We start from the raw sequence: 20012 nt of genomic DNA, 5'->3' as shown, positions 1-20012 counted from the left end.
CTCTCCCACGTGGAAACCGATGGAACACATAAACCATAAGCTTTGGTGACCAATCGGTGTGCTTCAGCGGAACTTTTTTTTTCAAATTAAAGAAGTAAAGCAAAACTTTCCGCATATGACTGCATTCATAACTGTTTAATCATGATCATTTCAAGCACTCTCAGATGAAATAGTTGTAGATTATATCTGCAGTTTCTCAATATAATAAAAAAAATTTCAAGTACCAAATAAATAATCACCCTTATCGTGGTTGGCGTAAACGTCTTACGCCGACGACAGTTTCGTACTAGATTAAAGATAAAATGCAAACTGTTTCTTTAATCTATTACGAAACTGTCGTAGGCGTAAGACATTTACGCCAACCACGTTAAGGGTGAATGTCTAAGTCTTTAACTTTTCTCCTGTGCAATAGTCCAAATAAATAATTTATATGTCTTTAATTCTTCTCCTTTGCAATAGTCAACATTTCTTACATTGTTTCCTATCTGCTAAAAAGTCATAATTTAAAGCGGGAACATTATTAAACAATTAATATTGTCAAACTTTAGAAATTTTGTAAAATTAACACAAATCCAATTTACGCTTCCCAAAAGAATCTCAATTATCTGGTCACCCCTGATGTTAACACTACGCAACAATTCATTACAGCCATACTAGTGGTGTGATATACTACTCGCACAGATTTCATACATATTGTGTGGTCATAAGTGTTGCATGAATCCTTAGACTGCGTGTTGTACCCCAAATATTCTAACAGATTTGATTTTCCCCCAAAAAAAATGCCAGAAAAAAAGAATTTAGTTAATTTAGTTTTTATTATTAAGGGGTGAGAAGAACCAACATATAATTTATGTGGTCAATTTAGTTAAAGACATAGAGCAAAGAAAAGATTTATTATGATATTGATATGAATATGCGTATGAACAAGTTCAAAATAATGTGAACACACGAAAACTAAAAATGGGAATATATACATATATATATATAGAGTGGCTTAACATGATATAATACACAACATGAGACATTTTTTGAAAGGATAAACAACTAGTCAAAATGCTGGAATCAGCTGTGCTGAATCTTTATACTTACAGGTCCATTTTAGCCATTAAGAAATGTATTTAATTCGAATAACTATATCTACAACAAGTAAGAGTATGTACTATATTCGGCCGTGCCGAATCTTAAATACCCTCCAATGGTATATACAATTTAATATTCATATTAAATGTTTGTTATCGGAAGTTAGCTCCTATTATGAGGATTGATAAAATGTTATTGAAATAAATATATGAACAAATATATGTAACAATTGTTAAACACAGAAAAAAGAAATTCATAATTGGAATGAATTTTGTAATAAATATTTTTAATCGAACATGACTTTTTTTGCCAAACTTTTTCATTCAGAATAAGAACATGTTCATAAATATTATAAAATTGTTCATGACGGAAATTTTAGTTTTTTTTCATAAATTTCATAATATTTTACAATAAATTGCATTATAATTGCATTATCTAATGAATTAATTTATAACTATTTGCATAATAGCCGTATATTGGCCAATATTTTAAGATGAATCAACAATATCTGAAACTTAAAAAACATCATTAAATATTGTTACGTTTTAACCTTTTCAAAACGTTTGTGTATTTTCTTTAAATAAACCGCATACTTTTGATTGCAAATAAAAGCCGTTTAGTAGTTTGAAAATTGTAACAACTCTTTATTTATTTAAAATGTACAACAACAGAATTAAATAGTCACTCAATGTCTTTTATACACGTTTATAAATTCGCAGAAATACAGACAAACTTTATAATGTACACGAATTCGCTTGAAAAAAACAGCACACTCAGTTGATGTTTATTCGAATAGCGTCTCTGATAAACTGACTAACGACTGCAAACTCTGGCACTATTTATAACACTGCCATCTGCACTCTAGATTACTCTTTAACTGTCTAGAGCTTTCTAATACATACGCCATCTGTGGTGTACTTTCTACAATGTTCTTTAACTGAATATTCGAATTCGAAGCTGTATAAGCAAACAGCTTTCATATTAACCTTAAGTGAAGAAATAGAGTATAAACAAGTTAGAGTACTATATTCGGCTATGCCAAATCTTAAATACCCGCCACCTTAACCCTCTATTAACCGCAACTGATCTACATAGTTGATACAGGCAAAACATTTTTTATTGTAATATTTTTTTAACACCCTAAATTTTAAGCTATTTTTTGATAAAAATATATTTTTAATGTAATTTAATTTTTATTACTTTTTTAAATACTTTGGCCCATAATCATAGTCAAACACTAAAGTCGGTTCTTTTTAAAAACAACTTTAAAATAAAAACCTGCTTTTTTATTAATTTGCAACCATAGTCAAAATTAGAGTATGTTTTAAATTGAACCGACTTTAACTGGGTGCCACCGCAAATGTAGAATATGTTTTCATACAATATACAACAAAAAACAGACAAGTGGCAACGCTGAACAGCTGACATACAAAATGAAAAAAAAAATCAAAAAAACGTAAACATCTAAAGAAAGAAAGTTGTTTGTTGTGGAAAAATGGAAAAGATAAGATTAATATCATAATTACGATATTTTATTTTATTGATAACTGTTCAATAATTGCAAAATCTCTACCAATATCTTGTAACATTTTTTACTTTGTGACGAACTTTTTTACTCGGCGAAGAACAGCTGATGCTGTTGTTAAACGAGTTAAAAACAACTTTAGCTAGTTTTATATTTAGAATCGACTTCAGCGTCAGAAGTATACTTTAACTTGTCTATGATAGACCTAAAGTCCATTCTTAAGTAAAGTCGAGTTTAATTCTCTTAAAATGTACTTTATTTTTGACTATGATTATGGGCCTTTGTATTTAATATTGTTTTTATGTTTTCGATATTGCTATAAATATGATACATTGCGACTAGCCTCGATTGAAAATGATTGCGACTACCGGAGGATTCATATGATGAAAATTATAGAAATTACATTGTTATAAACATATTCAGTGTTTGTTATTGGGACATTGCTCCGATTATGATGATTGGTAGAATGTTTTGATATTTTTACGAATTTGCATTAGCGATTTGAATTTAACGGTCTGTAGCAACTGCCAGCTACATTCACCGTATTTATAAACATTTCCATCAGTAAAAGCTTATACTTATTAACAATGTTGATAGCATGATGTTGTTTAGCATTGTTTATAAGTATGGCAACACTAACTGTTATGCTGCTAATATTAACTACGAAAACTATAGAATTCGAATATAGTAGTTGTCCGAAGATTATAAACATGTTAAGCTTTATTTGAAAGTAATTTCGTTGCGGAATTTAGGTTTTTTCAGTTTGTTCAATAACCTAAACCGTTTTTAAGTTACGCGAATATACATATGTTGTATATCTCGAAAATACAAGCTAAGCTAACCTAAAAATGATTGGCACCACTGAATTCAGCGTACCCGAATTAGTTTAACCCACCGGGTGCCCCGCTTGACAGTTTTTTCAACTAGCACAGTGTAATTAAAGACTTTTTGTTTTATAAAAACTTATTATGATAATGGGGAAAATTTATATTTTCCATAATCTTCTTCTAATATATAAAAATCTCTTGTCACAATGTTTGTGCTTGAACTCTTCTGAAACGGCTAAACCGATTTTTATGAAATTTTGTATGTATATTTGTTTTTAAAATTGTTTGCATTTTTTTTATTTGGCATTAAAAAATAACTATAACCCCAAATTTTCATCAACCGACTCTCACCTACCCATTTTTAGCCGACATTTCAGTGTTTTGTGTGAGCAATATACAAATATCAATATTTTTATGAAATTTTTTATATATTTTTGGTAGGTGCGAACGAGAATAGGTCGTAAAGTATATTTCATACCGCTAGGTCATTAGGATGTCCCCATCCACCCTTTTTTTTAAATATTTTTAGAGTAAATATTTTATTTGTATTTCTTTAATTTCGCATCAAATTCACTTAGAATAAATTCATTATTTTTTATTTAACAAACAAAATATTCACTAGAAATAATGGAACTAGAAATATGGCAGAACTATGTACATACGTTTGCCGGGTCAGCTAGTTTCAGTATAAAATAATAATTTTAATTTAGTAATAAATAAATATGGAACACTTTTATCGATGTTTGTTATATTGTTTATTTGTTAACTTGTATATAAATAAGTTAATTCATTTCGTACAATTAAAATTTAAACAAACACAGTTTGTTATTAATAAACAGTATTACCGGTAATACAGTAAGGTACTAAAACCGAATCTGTGTTATCAGCATAAACCTATCGGTATCTACCTAATTCAACAACCACCTACGAATAAATAAAAACTGCATATGTACTTTTTACGACGACAAAAATGTGTCATAACGGTATTTTTGTATACACCACGAATTATATTTATTCACCAACCGAGAAAAAAAACTTTTTTTCTTCCGCATGTCTGTGTTTTTTTGTTTGTTGTATGTGTCCTTTCTTCTTTGTCTCTATCTCTCTCCTCTTCTCACCACTGTCTGTCTGTCCTCTTTCAACCACTTGTAAAAACTGTAACTGTTGCCTACTTTCAGGATGACAAATTTGTTGCAATGAACTTGAAAAATTTCACATAACGGTGAAATTCTTAAATTATATTCACCACGACTTTTATATTCACCACGGTTTTTCACCACAACGAGAAATGTCCATATATGTGGTGAGTGTTTTTTTTTTTTGGATTCTTTTTTGTTGTGTTTTTTCTCTCTGCTTTCTTCTTTCTCTCTTTGCGTCCCCGTCATCACCCTCCCACTCATTCTACTGCTCTGTGCTGGCTGCGCTGTGCTCTCTCCACTCTTTCTACTTCTTTTCATAGAAAACCGGGTTCGTTTGACGATTTATCGTCATTTTGACGATTTTTTAAGTCAAATTTATTAAAATGACGATTGACGATTTTTAATTTTTCCCGCGAACAAAAATGACGATTTTTTAAAAGCAAAACATATGGTAACCTTTTTTCCTAAAATTCAAATTTTGTAAGTCCCCTTTTGCAATGTACAAATTGAAAGGCAGACAGCGTCCAATTTTATATTGAATTGGTTTCACAAATTTTAAAACATTTTGATTTTGGCGATAAACTTTTAGAAGGATTAACTCCATTGAACAAAAAAAAATATTCAATTTTACAATTGGCCAAACTTATTCCTAATTTATTAAATGAAAAAGAATATCAAGAACTTGATAATGAAGTTTTAGAATTACGTAATATGAAATTCACCGAACTCGAAACATTGGAAAAATGTTTCTAATTTAAAGAGAGTCAATAATGCAAAGGCCTTCCCAATTTTAACACAATTTGTTTCGAGTTTAATGGCACTACCACATTCGTCGGACAACGTTGAAAGAATTTTTAATACTGTAAATTTAAATAAAACAAAAATCAGAAATGCTTTGGATTCTTCAATATTACAAGGAATATTGTTTTCAAAAGATTATCTTAAGTTAAATAATTCTCAGTGTTTTAATATAGCAATTAAAAATGACTTATTAAAAAAATGTCACACAGAAATCTAACAGGGTAAAGTCACATAATACCAAAATTAAATTATTTTTTTTTTTTTTATTAAATAATAACTTTATTTGCATGTAAATAAAAAAAAATATTTAAAAAGTTAATAAAAAAATGTTTTTGGTATTTTTAACGTATTTTTGTCTTGACGATTTTTTTTTTGTAAATTGACGATTTCTCCAAAAAAAGTTGACAGCACTGGTGGCAAGGCATATTTAACCAGGTGGCAGCGTAACGCCAGCTGACTATTTTTTGCTCTACTCGTGTTTTGCCTTGTAAAATGTCAAAAGCTTGTTTACAAAAATTTTTAAATTTGTTATAAGTTAAAAAGATTATTCTATATTTAAAAAAGTGAGTATATTTGTCACCGCTTTATGTGTATAAAATATTTAAAAGTGTTAAAAAAAACTTTCATTTATAAAAGTGCGTTTTTGTGAATTTTTTTTGACACTTTACACGGTTTTGCACAAACAAAAATGAATATTGTTCTTGTATTGTTGTAGTTACGCTGCCACCTTGTTAATACATCTTGGTTCGTGGTATTTTGCAAACTTTAAAAAAACAAGAATTTGGGAAATTTTCGATCAATATAAAAAACTACTATTTTTTAGAACTACTCTACTAAACTAACTAGAAATACAAATAAATACAACTATGTATTAATTTAAAAGTGCTGCTAATTCAGCGATTTTTCAAGGTCCACGATTAATTTGGTAAGACGAAAATTAAAAGTTTTTATTTTAAATTTTCTTTATTGTTTTTTGATTTAGGCTGTCTGTCATCTGTCTGCCAGTATTATTATTATATTGTTACGTTTTAACCTTTTCAAAACGTCAGTTTATTTCCTTTAAATAAACCGGATACTTTTGATTGCAAATAAAAGCCGTTTAGTAGTTTGAAAATGGTAACAACTCTTTATTTATTCAAATGTACAACAACAACAGAATTAAGTAGTCACTAGGGTATTCAATCGGTTAACCGTTAATCGGTTAACCGATTAATTTTTGTCGGTTAACTGTTCGAATAATTCAAAATTGGCGATTTTCAAATAACAAATAAACCGATTAATTTGTGTCGATTAACCGATTAACCGAAATTTATTATTTTTGCACTTTTTTGTATTTATTTTTCCATTTTAATTCAAATGTCAAAGTAAAATTACATATTTGTTCGAACATCCAAGAATCATGTTTAAGGTATTTATAGACGGCAATACTGAGTATTAATATTTGTCAAAAACTCAAGTATCATACTACAGTTTTATCGTCAAAACAAAATTTGATTAGATTTTCAAAAAATACAAATGATTTTTTTGATTTACTGTCGGTATTTAAAATTTGTTTAAAAAAGTTTTTATTTTCATATGTATCGGATATCGCAATTGATCAACAAGAGGGTATTAACTTTTTAAAATTTCACTTTTTGCAAGAAATCAATTACATAACAACATTAATATCTATCTACTGTAAAAGTTTCGACGTATTCCGATTACTCTTTCATCTCGAAAACCACATTTTAGACGATTTTGGTGATAATCTAGTGACTACTTTTATATCAACAAAAAGGTATTATTTTGAGTTAATACAAAAGTTGAAATAGAAATATCGTATATTTTTATAAAAAAAGGTATTATTTTGATTTGAGCCTTTATTCAAGTTAAAAATAATCAAATTGTTTTATTTAAATTTGGTTGTATTTTGAGTTGATACTGTTTTGTTGATAAAATTTGTTTTACTTTATGATTTTTTTCAAATGGAATTTGCTTACTATGATGTATTCGGATTTTCAAATTCTAAATATTTGTAATACTATCGTATAAACAAGAAATGTTTTTTCGAAACGATTTCTTGACATTCCGAACGATTTCAATAATAGTTTCAATTTGAAAAGTGTTAATACTCAGTATTGCCGTCTATAAATACCTTAATGAGTATAAAAACTGACATATTTAATTCACATGTATTTGTCGGTTGAGAACATGATAATAGACGAAACTGGAGACACTACGGAAATAAGTTTTTATCAGAAATTATCGAAATTAGTAAAAGTATTTTTAAAAAATCCAAAAAGAACTTCAATGGTATAATGGAGATTTTATATGCTTAGAAAAAAACTAAAAAAATAACTGAGATATTGGATATTCTTTACCATGCCTAACTTTCGATTTCACTAAAATCTACAAACAGCGAGAGAGTTTTTTCCAAGTCGAGTTTTATTAAAACTAAAGAAAATTAATTACTTTTTGGTTGAATTGCTATGTTTTGTCTATTTTGTATTTAAGTACAGAAAATTCGTGGATATATTTTCAGTTTAAAATTTAAATATAAATTATTCGGTTAATCGATTAATTTAAAATTAACCGATTATTAACCGATTAAATCTTAACCCCGATTAATTATTTGCTCGATTAACCGATTAAACCAGAAACTCGATTAATTGAATACCCTAGTAGTCACTCAATGTTTTTTATACACGTTTGTAAATTCGCAGAAATACAGACACAATTTATAATGTACACGAATTTACTTGAAACAAGTAAGAGAACTATATTCGGCTGTGCCGAATCTTATATACCCTCCACCAAATTATACTTAAAAATATTTTTATTTAAACAAAATTTTTATTTAAACAAAATTAAATTTTTTTTTTTAATGATTTAAAATATTTTTTTTTTTCAAATTGTTTTTAAAAAAAGTTTTTTCAAATTTTTTTTTAAAAATTTCTTTAATTATTTTTTTTTGGAAAAAGAATTTATGACAAAAAAAAATTTTTTGATGAAAAAATAATTCGGGTTAAAAAATATTTCATTCCGATTTTGACCCATTGTGTGTCCAACTTACTATGGTCTTATATACGTCGTTGCAAAGGTCTTTGAAATATCTATCATTAGGTATCCATATTGTCTATATTAATGACTTAGTAATCCAGATATAAGTCAAAAATCGAGGTTGTCCTAGTTTTTTCCTTATATCTCAGCCATTTGTGGACCGATTTTCTCGATTTTAAATAGCGACCGAGCCCGAAGAATTTCGGAGATATTGATGTATGAATCGTGTATGTAAGTTATTTGGGGGCTTCGGAAAGTTGATTTGAACACACAGAAGGACATGGCTATATCGATTCCGCTATCTATAACGATCCAGAATATATATACTTTATGGGGTCGCAAATGAAAAATGTGGAAATTACAAACGGAATGACAAACTTATATATACCCTTGCCACTCATGGTGAAGGGTATAAAAACACAGCACACTTTAAGGCACTCAGTTGATGTTTATTCGAAAAGCGTCTCTGATAAACTGACTAACGACTGCAACCTCTGCCACTATTTATAACACTTCGATCTGCACTCCAGATTGTTCTTTAACTGTCAAAATTCGAAAGATCATGGGTTAATGATATACAAGGTGACATTAATCAAACAGCTGATTATTTTTTTGCTTGAGTTTGTTTACAAGTTTAATCTTGTCAAAATGTTTTTTTGCTGTAGTTTGTATACATTATGTCAGTTGTTTTTGACACTATAAAAGTTATTTGTTTTTGTATTGTTGTATTTGTTGCCGTAATGCATACACCTTATAATCATTACGCCATGTTCTAGATCTTACTAATACATACGCCATCTGTAGTGTACTTTCTACAATGTTCTTTAACTGAATATTCGAATTCGAATACAGCGTAGCCAACTTACGATCAAATCATCTGAAAGCTTTTATTTAATAATGCCCACAGATATGTTACAGTTTGCTATTACAGCACTGTTATTTGAATGCATTATGCTACTTTTAAATCAGCCCTTAAAATCGTTATATTTGAATTCAAGTACAATTTCGTAACAATATAATAAATAGCTTTCAAAAAACATCTGGTGACTATCATAAAAATGCACCTAACAAATTAATTGTTTTCTTCTTTTCTCCTTTTTCTTCCTCTTCGCTCTGCTTATTGTGATACAGTGGCAACCACACACACTCCGTACAAAGCGGCAAAAATATAATCGTCAATTTGGCCACATTATGAAAAACATGTTTTTTGATTTACCAACACTACCACTTACTCCAGTTTTCAAAAAACATCTGGCATCATTCAACAGTAATGCAAATAAAATAAACGTCAGTGATTCTGGCCAATCAGAAAACGATACGTCTAGAAGAGAGCTGTTAATTTAAGAGAAACCAAACACTTTTGACAGTCTTTGAAGTAATAAAGTAAGATAAACAGCGGAAAAAATATATAAAAGGTATTTTTTTATAAAATTAAGAAAATAGTAAATAAAAACACTTTGCGGAAATAAGAAAAAGTTATTAAACTCTGCTTTGAAGAAAAATATTAACAAAAACTTAATTGTTCTTTCATCAACAGAAGGGTAAACAAAAAATTGTCAACGTCACCGGCTTTTTGCAGTTAATGTTCTTTTCTTCCATTTGTTCTGGAAACTTTGGATTAGTTAAAAATAAAAACTATAGTGCAGATTACAAAAATACAACAAAATGATAATAAAAGGTAATTAATCAAAATATATTGTAATTAACAACGTTTTTTGAAGTGCAATTATAATTTCTTCTTTTACAGCTGGTTTGTGTGTATTCCTCTCAGTATTGCTGCCTACGGCGTGGGCTTTTTATTCCCCCAGTGATGGTGTTACTGAATTAACACCAACCAACTTTGATAGACTAGTGGCGCAAGACGATGCCATTTGGGTGGTGGAGTTTTATGCCCCTTGGTGTGGACATTGCCAAAGTTTAGTGCCTGAATATAAAAAACTTGCCAAGGCCTTAAAAGGTATTGTTAAAGTAGGTTCTGTTAATGCCGATGAACACCAATCTTTGGGTGGCCAATTTGGTGTAAGAGGTTTCCCCACCATTAAAATCTTTGGCGCCAACAAACGTTCGCCCACAGATTACAATGGCCAACGTACAGCCAAAGCAATTGCGGAGGCGGCTTTAGCTGAGGCTAAGAAAAAAGTTCAAGCTGCTTTTGGCGGTGGTAGCAGCGGCGGCAGCAGCGGTGGTTCTTCAAGCGATGATGTCATCGAACTAACAGATGATAACTTCGATAAATTGGTACTACAATCTGAAGATGATTGGTTGGTGGAATTCTTTGCTCCTTGGTGTGGTCACTGTAAGAACTTGGCTCCCGAATGGTCCAAGGCTGCTGGTCAACTTAAAGGCAAAGTCAAATTGGGTGCTCTTGATGCTACAGTGCACCAAAGCAAGGCCGCTGAATATGGTGTCAGAGGCTATCCCACCATTAAATATTTCCCTGCTGGTAAGAAACGCTCCTCAGATGCTCAAGAATACGATGGTGGCCGCACCTCTTCCGATATTGTTACCTGGGCCTTGGACAAACACGCTGCCAATGTGGCTCCACCAGAGTTGGTGGAAATCATAGATGAATCCTCATTCGATAAAGCCTGCGAGGGTAAACCTCTGTGTATCATCTCTGTGCTGCCTCATATTCTTGACTGTGATGCCAAGTGCCGTAACAAATTCTTGAGCACACTACGTACACTGGGTGACAAATTCAAACAGAAACAATGGGGCTGGGGTTGGTCTGAAGCCACCGCTCAATCAGAATTGGAAGAATCATTGGAAATTGGAGGTTTTGGTTATCCTGCCATGGCTGTGGTCAATTTCAAGAAAATGAAATTCTCTGTACTTAAGGGATCCTTCTCGCAAGATGGTATTAATGAATTTTTACGTGACATTTCCTTTGGCCGCGGACAAACTGCTCCCGTTAAGGGCGCTAAGAAACCAAAGATGAACACTGTAGACGCCTGGGATGGTAAAGACGGTCAATTGCCGGCCGAAGAAGATATTGATCTATCTGACATTGATTTGGATGACGATGTCAAAGATGAATTGTAAATAAACCGCCACCAAAAACAATTTAAAATAACAACACTTCCTCTTCACAAACATACAAACATTTGTAATCTATCATTTAAGACTGCATCATTGAAATAATCATGTTGATATTCTTGGAAAAACTAAACAAAAATGCATTTGAAAATCTACTAAATACATTTATTCGTAAGACACTTTTTGATTTTCAACACGATTAATTATCCTGCTGTACCTTTCCTCTTTTTCTACTTTGTATACTTTATAAGATTATTTTATAAAATTATTTTAAAGATATATTTTTTATTTTTAAAACAATTTTAAGTTAAATAAATAATAATTTAGAAAAAATAAAAGATTTTGAGAGTAATTTTTATCAGTAAATTGAAACAAGAGCACAATAATCATTTAAAACTGGTATTTTTATGATTATTGTTTTGATTTATTTTGAGCAGTGATAAACGCCCCTTTTAATTAGTTTTTGTTTTGCTTTTTATAATTAAAAATAGACAAGCCAATTGCTTATCAGTAAAAAATTATTTATGGTTGTACATTGTACAAAAATGAACATACAATTCTTTCAATTACAAAATAAGATTTTATGATCGATAAGCACCAAAAATAATTTAGAACAACATCACAACAATTATTGGAACTATGATGTTGTACAAGCAATATTAATTACTTTCGAATATTCGTAAAATTAATAATTACACTGTGCTCGAAATTGACACTTTCTTTTCTGTCAAGAAGGGCACCCAGTGGCTTAAACTAATTCGGGTAATTTTCGAGATATACCGTTATTTCGAAAATGGAGGACGTTGCTCAACATACATATATTTGCGTAACTCAAAAACGGATTAGTTTCTTGAATAAATTGAAAAAACCGAAATTCGAAAATAATTTTTTAGAAAAATTTCGAAATTTTTGTTTTTAAAACGGCATTAAAAATTGGAAAATGCATATTCGCTCTTAATTTCTTTACACATACAGAAAACGAAGTTCCATAACTCGTAGTAATAACGTTATTAACAGCGTAGCTACATTTTCCAATTTTCATGAAAAAAATAATTTTTTCTTTGCCAAAAAAAATGTATATTTCTAAAACGACTGCGAAGTTAAAAACATGTTATGGGTAATTTTATTGCTCAATTTCGTTTTTATTCAGTTTATACAATAAACAAAACTGTTTTTGAATTACGCAAATATACATATGTTGTGCATCAGTGAATTCAGCGTATCCGAATTAGCATAGAGTAACATAGAGACGAGACGTAATTGTCAAAAACCTAAGTCTGTTGTCAAAAACCTAACTCTTGCAACAACAAAATACATGCTAGTCAATGTATTTTGTTATTGTATCAAACATATGATTTGTTGTATTTTTGTTTGACAAATCGGAGTGTCTCGTCTCTATGTATAATTCTCTATGCGAATTAGTTTAACCCACCGGTTGCCCCGCTTGACAGTTTTTTCAACTAGCAGTGTTATTGATGTGGCAAAAAATTGGTAAAAGAAAATAAACATGTAGAGAATTTAAAACTTATCGCGATTATAGATTTTTCTTTTTGAATTACATATTTATAAACTTCGAATGAATATTAAATTTCGGATTAGGCCAAAAATTGGGTTTCTATTAAAAAAACCTAAAATTATGGAATTTTAAATATAAATAATTGTATAGTACTACAAAATAAAATCAAGGACTCATATGATATTGTAAAATGCCTTTGAAACCATCAGTCCTGTCACAGAATTCAATTCCGATCGAAAGTGGAATTCATTCCGTATTTCGCTTCTTCAGAAAAAGTAAAACGAAAATTTCTTTCGGAATAAAACCACTTTCAGTTTTCAAAGTAGAATTGATATTTCAATGTAATTATTTGTTTTTCTAAAATGTTTAATCAATTTCTGTACCAAAAACTTACACAAAAAACGCTGTCAAATTAATATTAGAAATACAGAATTATTAAATATTTTTTGAATAAGTTACACGAAATCTGAAGTAGCTAAAACGAAATTGATCGGAATTAAAAGAGTGAGCAAAAAAACTTATACTTGTATTATACAACTTAAACCGTTCAATATAAAAGTGTTCTTTAATAATTTTTTACAAGTGCCCAACCTTTCCACATGCCGAAGCTCTGGTCATTTGGTTGGATTTGCCTCCCATGGTACAAAATTGACAATATTGTGTGAATACCACTCAATGGTCTATATAATATGAAGACACTATGTGCTGTTTTAAGAAAGGTAAATCCCATTTTTGTAGACACTCTGTAACATATATTTCTGTGTTTATCATGACTGATGTCACAAATGATTGGCTTCTTTTGCCACAACTGCAAATGGCTTGCACAAAAGAAACTTCATGGGGAATATTGTTTGTTTTTTTTTTGTCCGATATTGTTCTTGAATATTACCTCGTCCATCAGCCACATAAAAATGTTGACACGGAAGTTGTGAAAAGTCTGCCAGTACATAAGCTCCATCATCCATCACTCAACAGGTGTGTATTTTTTTATAAAATTTGTCCTTTATTTTTATTTTTTTACTTGTTTTTTTTTTTGACTCACTCTTTATGATACTTGAGTCATAGAGAAACATAGAGCGGAAACTAGAAAAAAATTCAAACATAAAAATTACTCAAAATAATCACACATACGAGTGTTGTTATTGTTTTCACATAGTTTTTTCTACTAATACATTCTCACCACTTAGGTTTCTGACAACTGAGTTCGGTCTTTGACAGGAGAGTTTCCGCTCTATGTCTATCCTCTGACTTGAGTTTTTAACAAAGTTTATATTCGATAATTATGACTGGTAAATTGATTACGATTATGGTCGAAAATCGATTTTCAGGGTTTAGAAACGAGTTTTTCCAGATCGAATTTACAATCCGATTTTTATACTGCCATCGATTTTAAACAACGATTAATCCAAATCTATATATGAAAAAAATGCGTGAAATGTTGACTTTCATAAATTTAACAATATTTACATATTGTGATTCTCCAGCTAAAAATGGAAAATAGGAGGACCTCATGTTTTTTAAAGAAATTTGTTCTATTTTTTCAAAATAGAGCGGAAACAAAAAAAAAACTAACAAAAGAATCACTTCAAATAATCACACATACGAGTATTTTATGTGCTGTTTTTCTATAGCGAACGAGTACTTTGAGTGGAAATTTAACATGTGTTTTGTTATTGTAACAAAAACAAAATACATGTAAAACGTCCACTCAAAGCGCTCGTTCACTATTGAAAAACAGCACATTAGTTTTCACATAGGTAAATTGTTACAACTTAGGTTTTTGACAACTGAGTTAGGTCTTTGACAGGAGAGTTTCCGATCTATGTGTATTTATCTATGGAAGAAATGTTTTCCATAAAAGTTTGCCATTACTTTTTATAAAAAATCGAAATGAAACATTCGAGATCTATACAGATGAAACTAAGGTAAGGGTGAGTTTAAAATTACCGGATCAATTAAGTCTCATACAGACTGGGATCTCAGCCATTAAAAGGAAGGTAGAGTGACTGGGGGAAAACGTTGAGAATATCCATTGTATTTATCAGCAACAAAAATCTAAACGAGATCTAGTTTGGTTCATGAAGCGTGGGTCTATTAATGAGATGATGAAACATTATAACCTGAAGTTATTCAGGCAACAAATGAGCGTTAAAGTTTCAACTTCAAAAATTTCAAAATTGTACTTTTAGAAAATCGATTGGGAAATGGCTGTGTGACGGTCGGATAAGTTTAGAAAAACTAATTTTTTCAACAAATTTTTATTTTTTTAAGTTGATCGTGAGGCAGTTAAATATATTTCTCTTATTTTAGGGAAAAAAGATACTGAAGTAGAACTCCAAAACATTACTAAGGCCTCTGATACACGGTTGTCAGATCTGACAACGTTGTAAAATCTGACAACCGTTTACACTTAGCTTATGTCATTAATATAGACAATATGGATATCAAATGATAGATATTTCAAAGTCCTTTGCATATAACGCCATAGTAAGTCGGAATGGGTCAAAATCGGGAAAAATATTATCTAACCCAATTATTTTGTTTTCACTGAAAACTTTTTTTCGTCATATAATTTTGTTCTCTAAAAAGTTAAAAAAATAAAAAAGAAATTTAAAAAAAATGTTTACCTAAAAATTTTTAAAATGTTTATTTTAAATTATAATTTAATGAAGAGTATATAGCTCTCTTACTCTTTTTTTAAATCAAATTACATTAATATAATCTGACATATACATATCGTCACCTAAAATGCAAAACAATGTATTATCAAAAAATTCGAAATTGATTTTATTATTGATTACGATTCACTACAGCATATTACATATGTATGTGTACAAAATTTTAAACTTTTACTATCAATAATAACCATGTTAAATATAATAAAAATTCAAATCAAATATCATGAAGTGCAGGATTTTCTTAGCTAAAATAACGTATACGTTTTGAGTAATTAATTAATAAATATCATTCTACGTTATTTTAGGTAGTTTCCTAATAATTTTTTTAATAAATTTGTTGCAATTGATTTTTAGCAGACATTATGAAAATTTAATGAAGTAACTTTTTTTGTTTAAATAAGTAAATAAAATAAAAAAAACATACAAAATATAAAAATATCTGCTTTTATTTAAAATAAAAAAAACATAATTTTATTTAAATTTTTATTTTTTCATACAAATTTATATTGATGATACGTTATTTTGGTTTTAGAAAACATCAATTCAAAAAAACGTAAGACACATAGCATAAAGTGTGCTTTATCGTTTTTTTTTTTTGTAAAATATACTTCTAGTGTCATTATAATTCAGATTTGAAAATTTTGTTTCAATATCTCAAGTAGTTTCCATTTTATATCGTTTTTTACTTCTCCTATAAACTTATGAAAAGTGATGTTAAGTTATTTTGCATTTTAGGTGACGATATCTATATAAATATGTTTAATCACACATTAATCAATATTTATTTTAATTAAAACACATTTTTATTATATTTTTTTTTTTAATTTTTACCAAAAAAGTATGTATGTATAAAAATGTAATTTATTTGTATTATGTATAAAAAATCTGGTAGATAAAAATTCTATAAAAAATTACAATTTATATATTATTTTTGTATATAAAATGTTTAGTGTATAAAAGGCTAGCTTAATATGTATATCTAAATAAACTTAATTACTAAGCTTAGAACATTTTTCATAATATTTGTAGATTTTGTTGCGCTTGTTTTGAAAAAAAAAATAAATTCTTGTAAAGAAATGCATTAATTCGTTTTTTTTTTTTTTGTTTCTATGTAATTTATATAAAATGCTTATGAATTTTAAAAAGAAGTATATAGAGCTAAAATTAGTTTTAAGTACATCTACAATAGATTTGTAATACAACCTACTTTATTATTAAAAAAAATGAGAAAAAAAATAGAGTAAATTATCATGATGTTCATTTGCTAGTTATTTTTACTATTTTCCAATATTTTGTTTACTTTTTGTATTCAATATTTCCAAACTTAGTTAAAATAGTAAAATCGAGCAAGCAAATGAACTAACCATATATTCGAATTAAAGTGATTGATTGGAATTGGTAGAGATTTTTTTCATGGATTGAGATTTGGAATTTATTGTTTGTAAATCTTAAAAGAAATTTAAAATCACTTTGAAGTGGAATCGAGTTTTTGAGAAAATGCTACTTTGTTTAATTCCCGGTTAGAAATTTTGTAATAATATTTATCACATTTGAAGTATTATAAATACCTAGGAAACTTTTCTAAAAATTGTTACATTTTATCATAAAAACCATTCACATGAAAATATGAATAATTTATACAAAAAATCAGTCTGCCTATTTGTGATTTTTTTTTTAGCCAGTTAATGTTGTAACAGAAACCCTAAATTCAAATTTTCCATTCAGACTTAAGAAATCTTAGTTCTTTTTCAAACAATTATAAATCTGTAACATTTCAGCAATTTCCTGTACGTCTGTCTGTCTAACTGCATAACTAACAAAATAAACCAAAAAGTGGAATGATGAAAATCACACAACATGAATCATTTTCAAAGAATTAAGACAAACACACTGGGGTAAACAATTTACATAAAAATTTACTAAAAACATTAACATGGATTGTGTGTGTTGTGTATAGTATTTTTATACCTGCTGATAACGAGATGAAGTAATAAAAGTAAGACAAAGAAGTAAAAATAAAGTATTTCTTTTTCGGTACAAACAAGAAATGATTGGCCAAACTGAAACTAAGCAAGACAAGAAAGAAACACACTGATTTAAACCACGTTTACATAAAAATAAAGTAAAAAAATATTATAGCAACAACAACAAAGACAAGGCAAAGAAATCAAAATGATGGCTTAAGGGAAAATTTAACAGAGAACATAGTTAGAGAGATTGAGACTGATTGTGATATTATGAAGGTACCTATAGTAAGGAAAGGTATTCTAGAGTAATAGAGGTATGCAACGCAAAATAAGATGATTAAATACAAAATTACATTTACCAGGAAAAACACAAATAAGGGCAGTACATACTACATATAGAGATTTCTAAACTAGAAAGGAAATCTATGTTTCTGTCATGTTTTTTGCTTTAAGTCTTTTAACATTGGGAAATCATTGATAAGTTTTACAAACAATTATGGCCACATTTATTGAAGAATGTGCTTGAGTTAAAACTGTGTTGTATTTTCTTCAGTTTGAGAATTTGGTTTATGTTTCTTCTCGTTTATGGAAAGTGTTTTCTAGGCATATAAGGAATATCAGCTTAAAACTACTTATTTATAAAAAAAAGATAGATGAAATTGCTGATTAAACTTACTTTTAAAATAAATTTCTTATTCTGAGCATTTTTATTTTACGCTTACTTATACTGCTTAACTTGCCCCCTCGTTTCCCTGGCTTCTGGCTCAAGCAACTTATTTAAAACTATGTACATCATTAATTTGTCCATGTTTTTGATCATCCGGATAGTTTTCTATTGATTGTATGGAACGTGAGGTGGCCGCTGTGATGGTGGATGAAACATCCATAAAGCGATATTTCTTTTCATCTCGACATAGGAATGGATAGCACATAATGCCATAGTAGAAGGCCAAACAACTAACAATCACCACAAATATGATGGCTATAATGCCAAAGGTTGAGAAGCCCGACTTTTTGTCTAAATATTCTTTGGGGGTAATGGCGGGTGCCTGTGTGGGTTGTTGTGGTTGCTGTTGTGAGCCATAGTAATTACGCTTTGAGCTGTAACCACTTGAACGGCCTCGTACACTGCCCGCCTGACAAAAACTTATGCTCAAGGTAACTGCAACAAAGACAGACATTATTATAAATTAAATACACACATATAAAGTCACGTAGCAGAATGTTACCTTTAAAACATATTTAATTTGTAAATGTAAAAAATATAATAAAAAACTCACCTATTAATAATGTTATCATTAATTTTTTCCACATTTTTGTTATTTCTATTACAAAATGATTCGTTCCAAATGCCAGAAACAATCTCAGCTTTAATTACAATCTTAACAATGCACTTGATTTCTTTTTTTAGTTCTCTTAAATATTTGATTTTGTTGTATGTTGTTTTTTCCTTTCGCCTCCTCCTGTTCGTATGTGTATCTTCGTCTACTTGTATTTCTTTTATGTTGAACTTGCAACAATGTTGGTTGCATTTACGAAATTGTCGCACAAAAAGGAATTTGTGTAATAATAAAAGGAACAAAGAGATGAACAAAATAAACATGGCGTAGATCAGCAGCCAGTGTTGTATTTTGAACAAATTAATCAACAGTGTTGCATAAACTGGGTTATTTAAATTTCAAACTTTTTAAATAATAACTTAATAAATTATGATATTTTATACATAAAGTTATAAAGATTTATAAATAAGAAGAAATGAAATCTAAGTTCCTCCAGGGGATTTCTCGAAAAATACTTTTTGTTTTATGCATCAAACTATATACAGTTGTTGACAATACAATGGAAACTTTTCCAATAATTTAATAAATATGTTAAATTCTTAAGAAATTTGTATTTATTAGTATTTCAGTAATATATTGATGGACTATATTCAATACCTTCTATCTTATATGTCGTTTACACCAGTTGTTTTGTCTTTATTCAGTTTTGGATTAAAATACCATTAACATTGCTTTAGTTTTTTAATACAAATAGAATCGCCGTTGTGGTTCTGTATGAACTTCAATTTCGAAGAAGAAAAAGATAGATTCCTAATTTCCCGGACTTTTTCCACTCCCGAGAAATATTAAAAAATCTGTTCAATCCCGGGAATATTTAAATACTAAATTGTGACAAAAACAAGTAATTTTTTTTTCAAATAATTGGTAAAAATACAGTATTGTGTATATTTTTCTTAACAGATTTAAGAGTTCTTTCTAAATTAAAACACGTACCTCATTGGACTGTAACCACTAGCCCTCCAGGTGTATTTGGGGTCATTGTCGTACTGGTAACTCAAAACTAGGGGCATATTTTCCCCAGAGTAGTGATCATTCATAATAAGTTTTATAATATGAATAGGACC

At 29.2% G+C, this 20012-nt stretch overlaps 2 protein-coding genes and 1 long non-coding RNA gene across 3 annotated transcripts; 2 read left to right on the top strand and 1 right to left on the bottom strand.

Moving 5' to 3' along the window:
- The first annotated feature begins 9670 nt into the window (after positions 1–9670).
- Positions 9671–10053, top strand: LOC135952349 (uncharacterized). The gene is made up of 2 exons (XR_010576029.1): positions 9671–9826; positions 9949–10053. It is a non-coding gene; the product is annotated as an uncharacterized LOC135952349 (long non-coding RNA).
- Positions 10054–10145: 92 nt separating this feature from the next.
- On the top strand, positions 10146–11785 carry CaBP1 (Protein disulfide-isomerase A6 homolog CaBP1; the record flags this gene model as incomplete). Its single annotated transcript, XM_065502237.1, has 1 exon — positions 10146–11785. A coding segment is annotated over one exon (1308 nt), but the record flags the coding sequence as incomplete, so codon positions are not given.
- Positions 11786–17255: 5470 nt separating this feature from the next.
- Positions 17256–19186, bottom strand: LOC135951896 (uncharacterized). The gene is made up of 2 exons (XM_065501640.1): positions 18889–19186; positions 17256–18770 (listed from the first exon to the last, which is right to left on the bottom strand). The coding sequence occupies exons 1-2, from the start codon at positions 18920–18922 to the stop codon at positions 18382–18384; spliced, it is 423 nt and encodes a 140-aa protein (XP_065357712.1). The 5' UTR covers positions 18923–19186; the 3' UTR covers positions 17256–18381.
- Between the last annotated feature and the right edge of the window lie 826 nt (positions 19187–20012).

The sequence above is a fragment of the Calliphora vicina genome, chromosome 2 (genome assembly GCF_958450345.1).
Source record: "Calliphora vicina chromosome 2, idCalVici1.1, whole genome shotgun sequence".
Lineage (NCBI taxonomy): Eukaryota > Metazoa > Arthropoda > Insecta > Diptera > Calliphoridae > Calliphora > Calliphora vicina.
The sequence above is the reverse complement of the archived record's forward strand: the minus strand, read 5'-3'. Positions and strand labels throughout refer to the sequence as shown.

Excerpts from the sequence above, each read along its gene's own strand:
- LOC135951896 (XM_065501640.1), bottom strand. The coding sequence starts at position 18,922 with ATGTGGAAAAAATTAATGATAACATTATTAATAG. Across the intron at positions 18,771-18,888 it reads AATGATAACATTATTAATAG|TTACCTTGAGCATAAGTTTT; the intron begins GTGAGTTTTTTA and ends TCTTTGTTGCAG.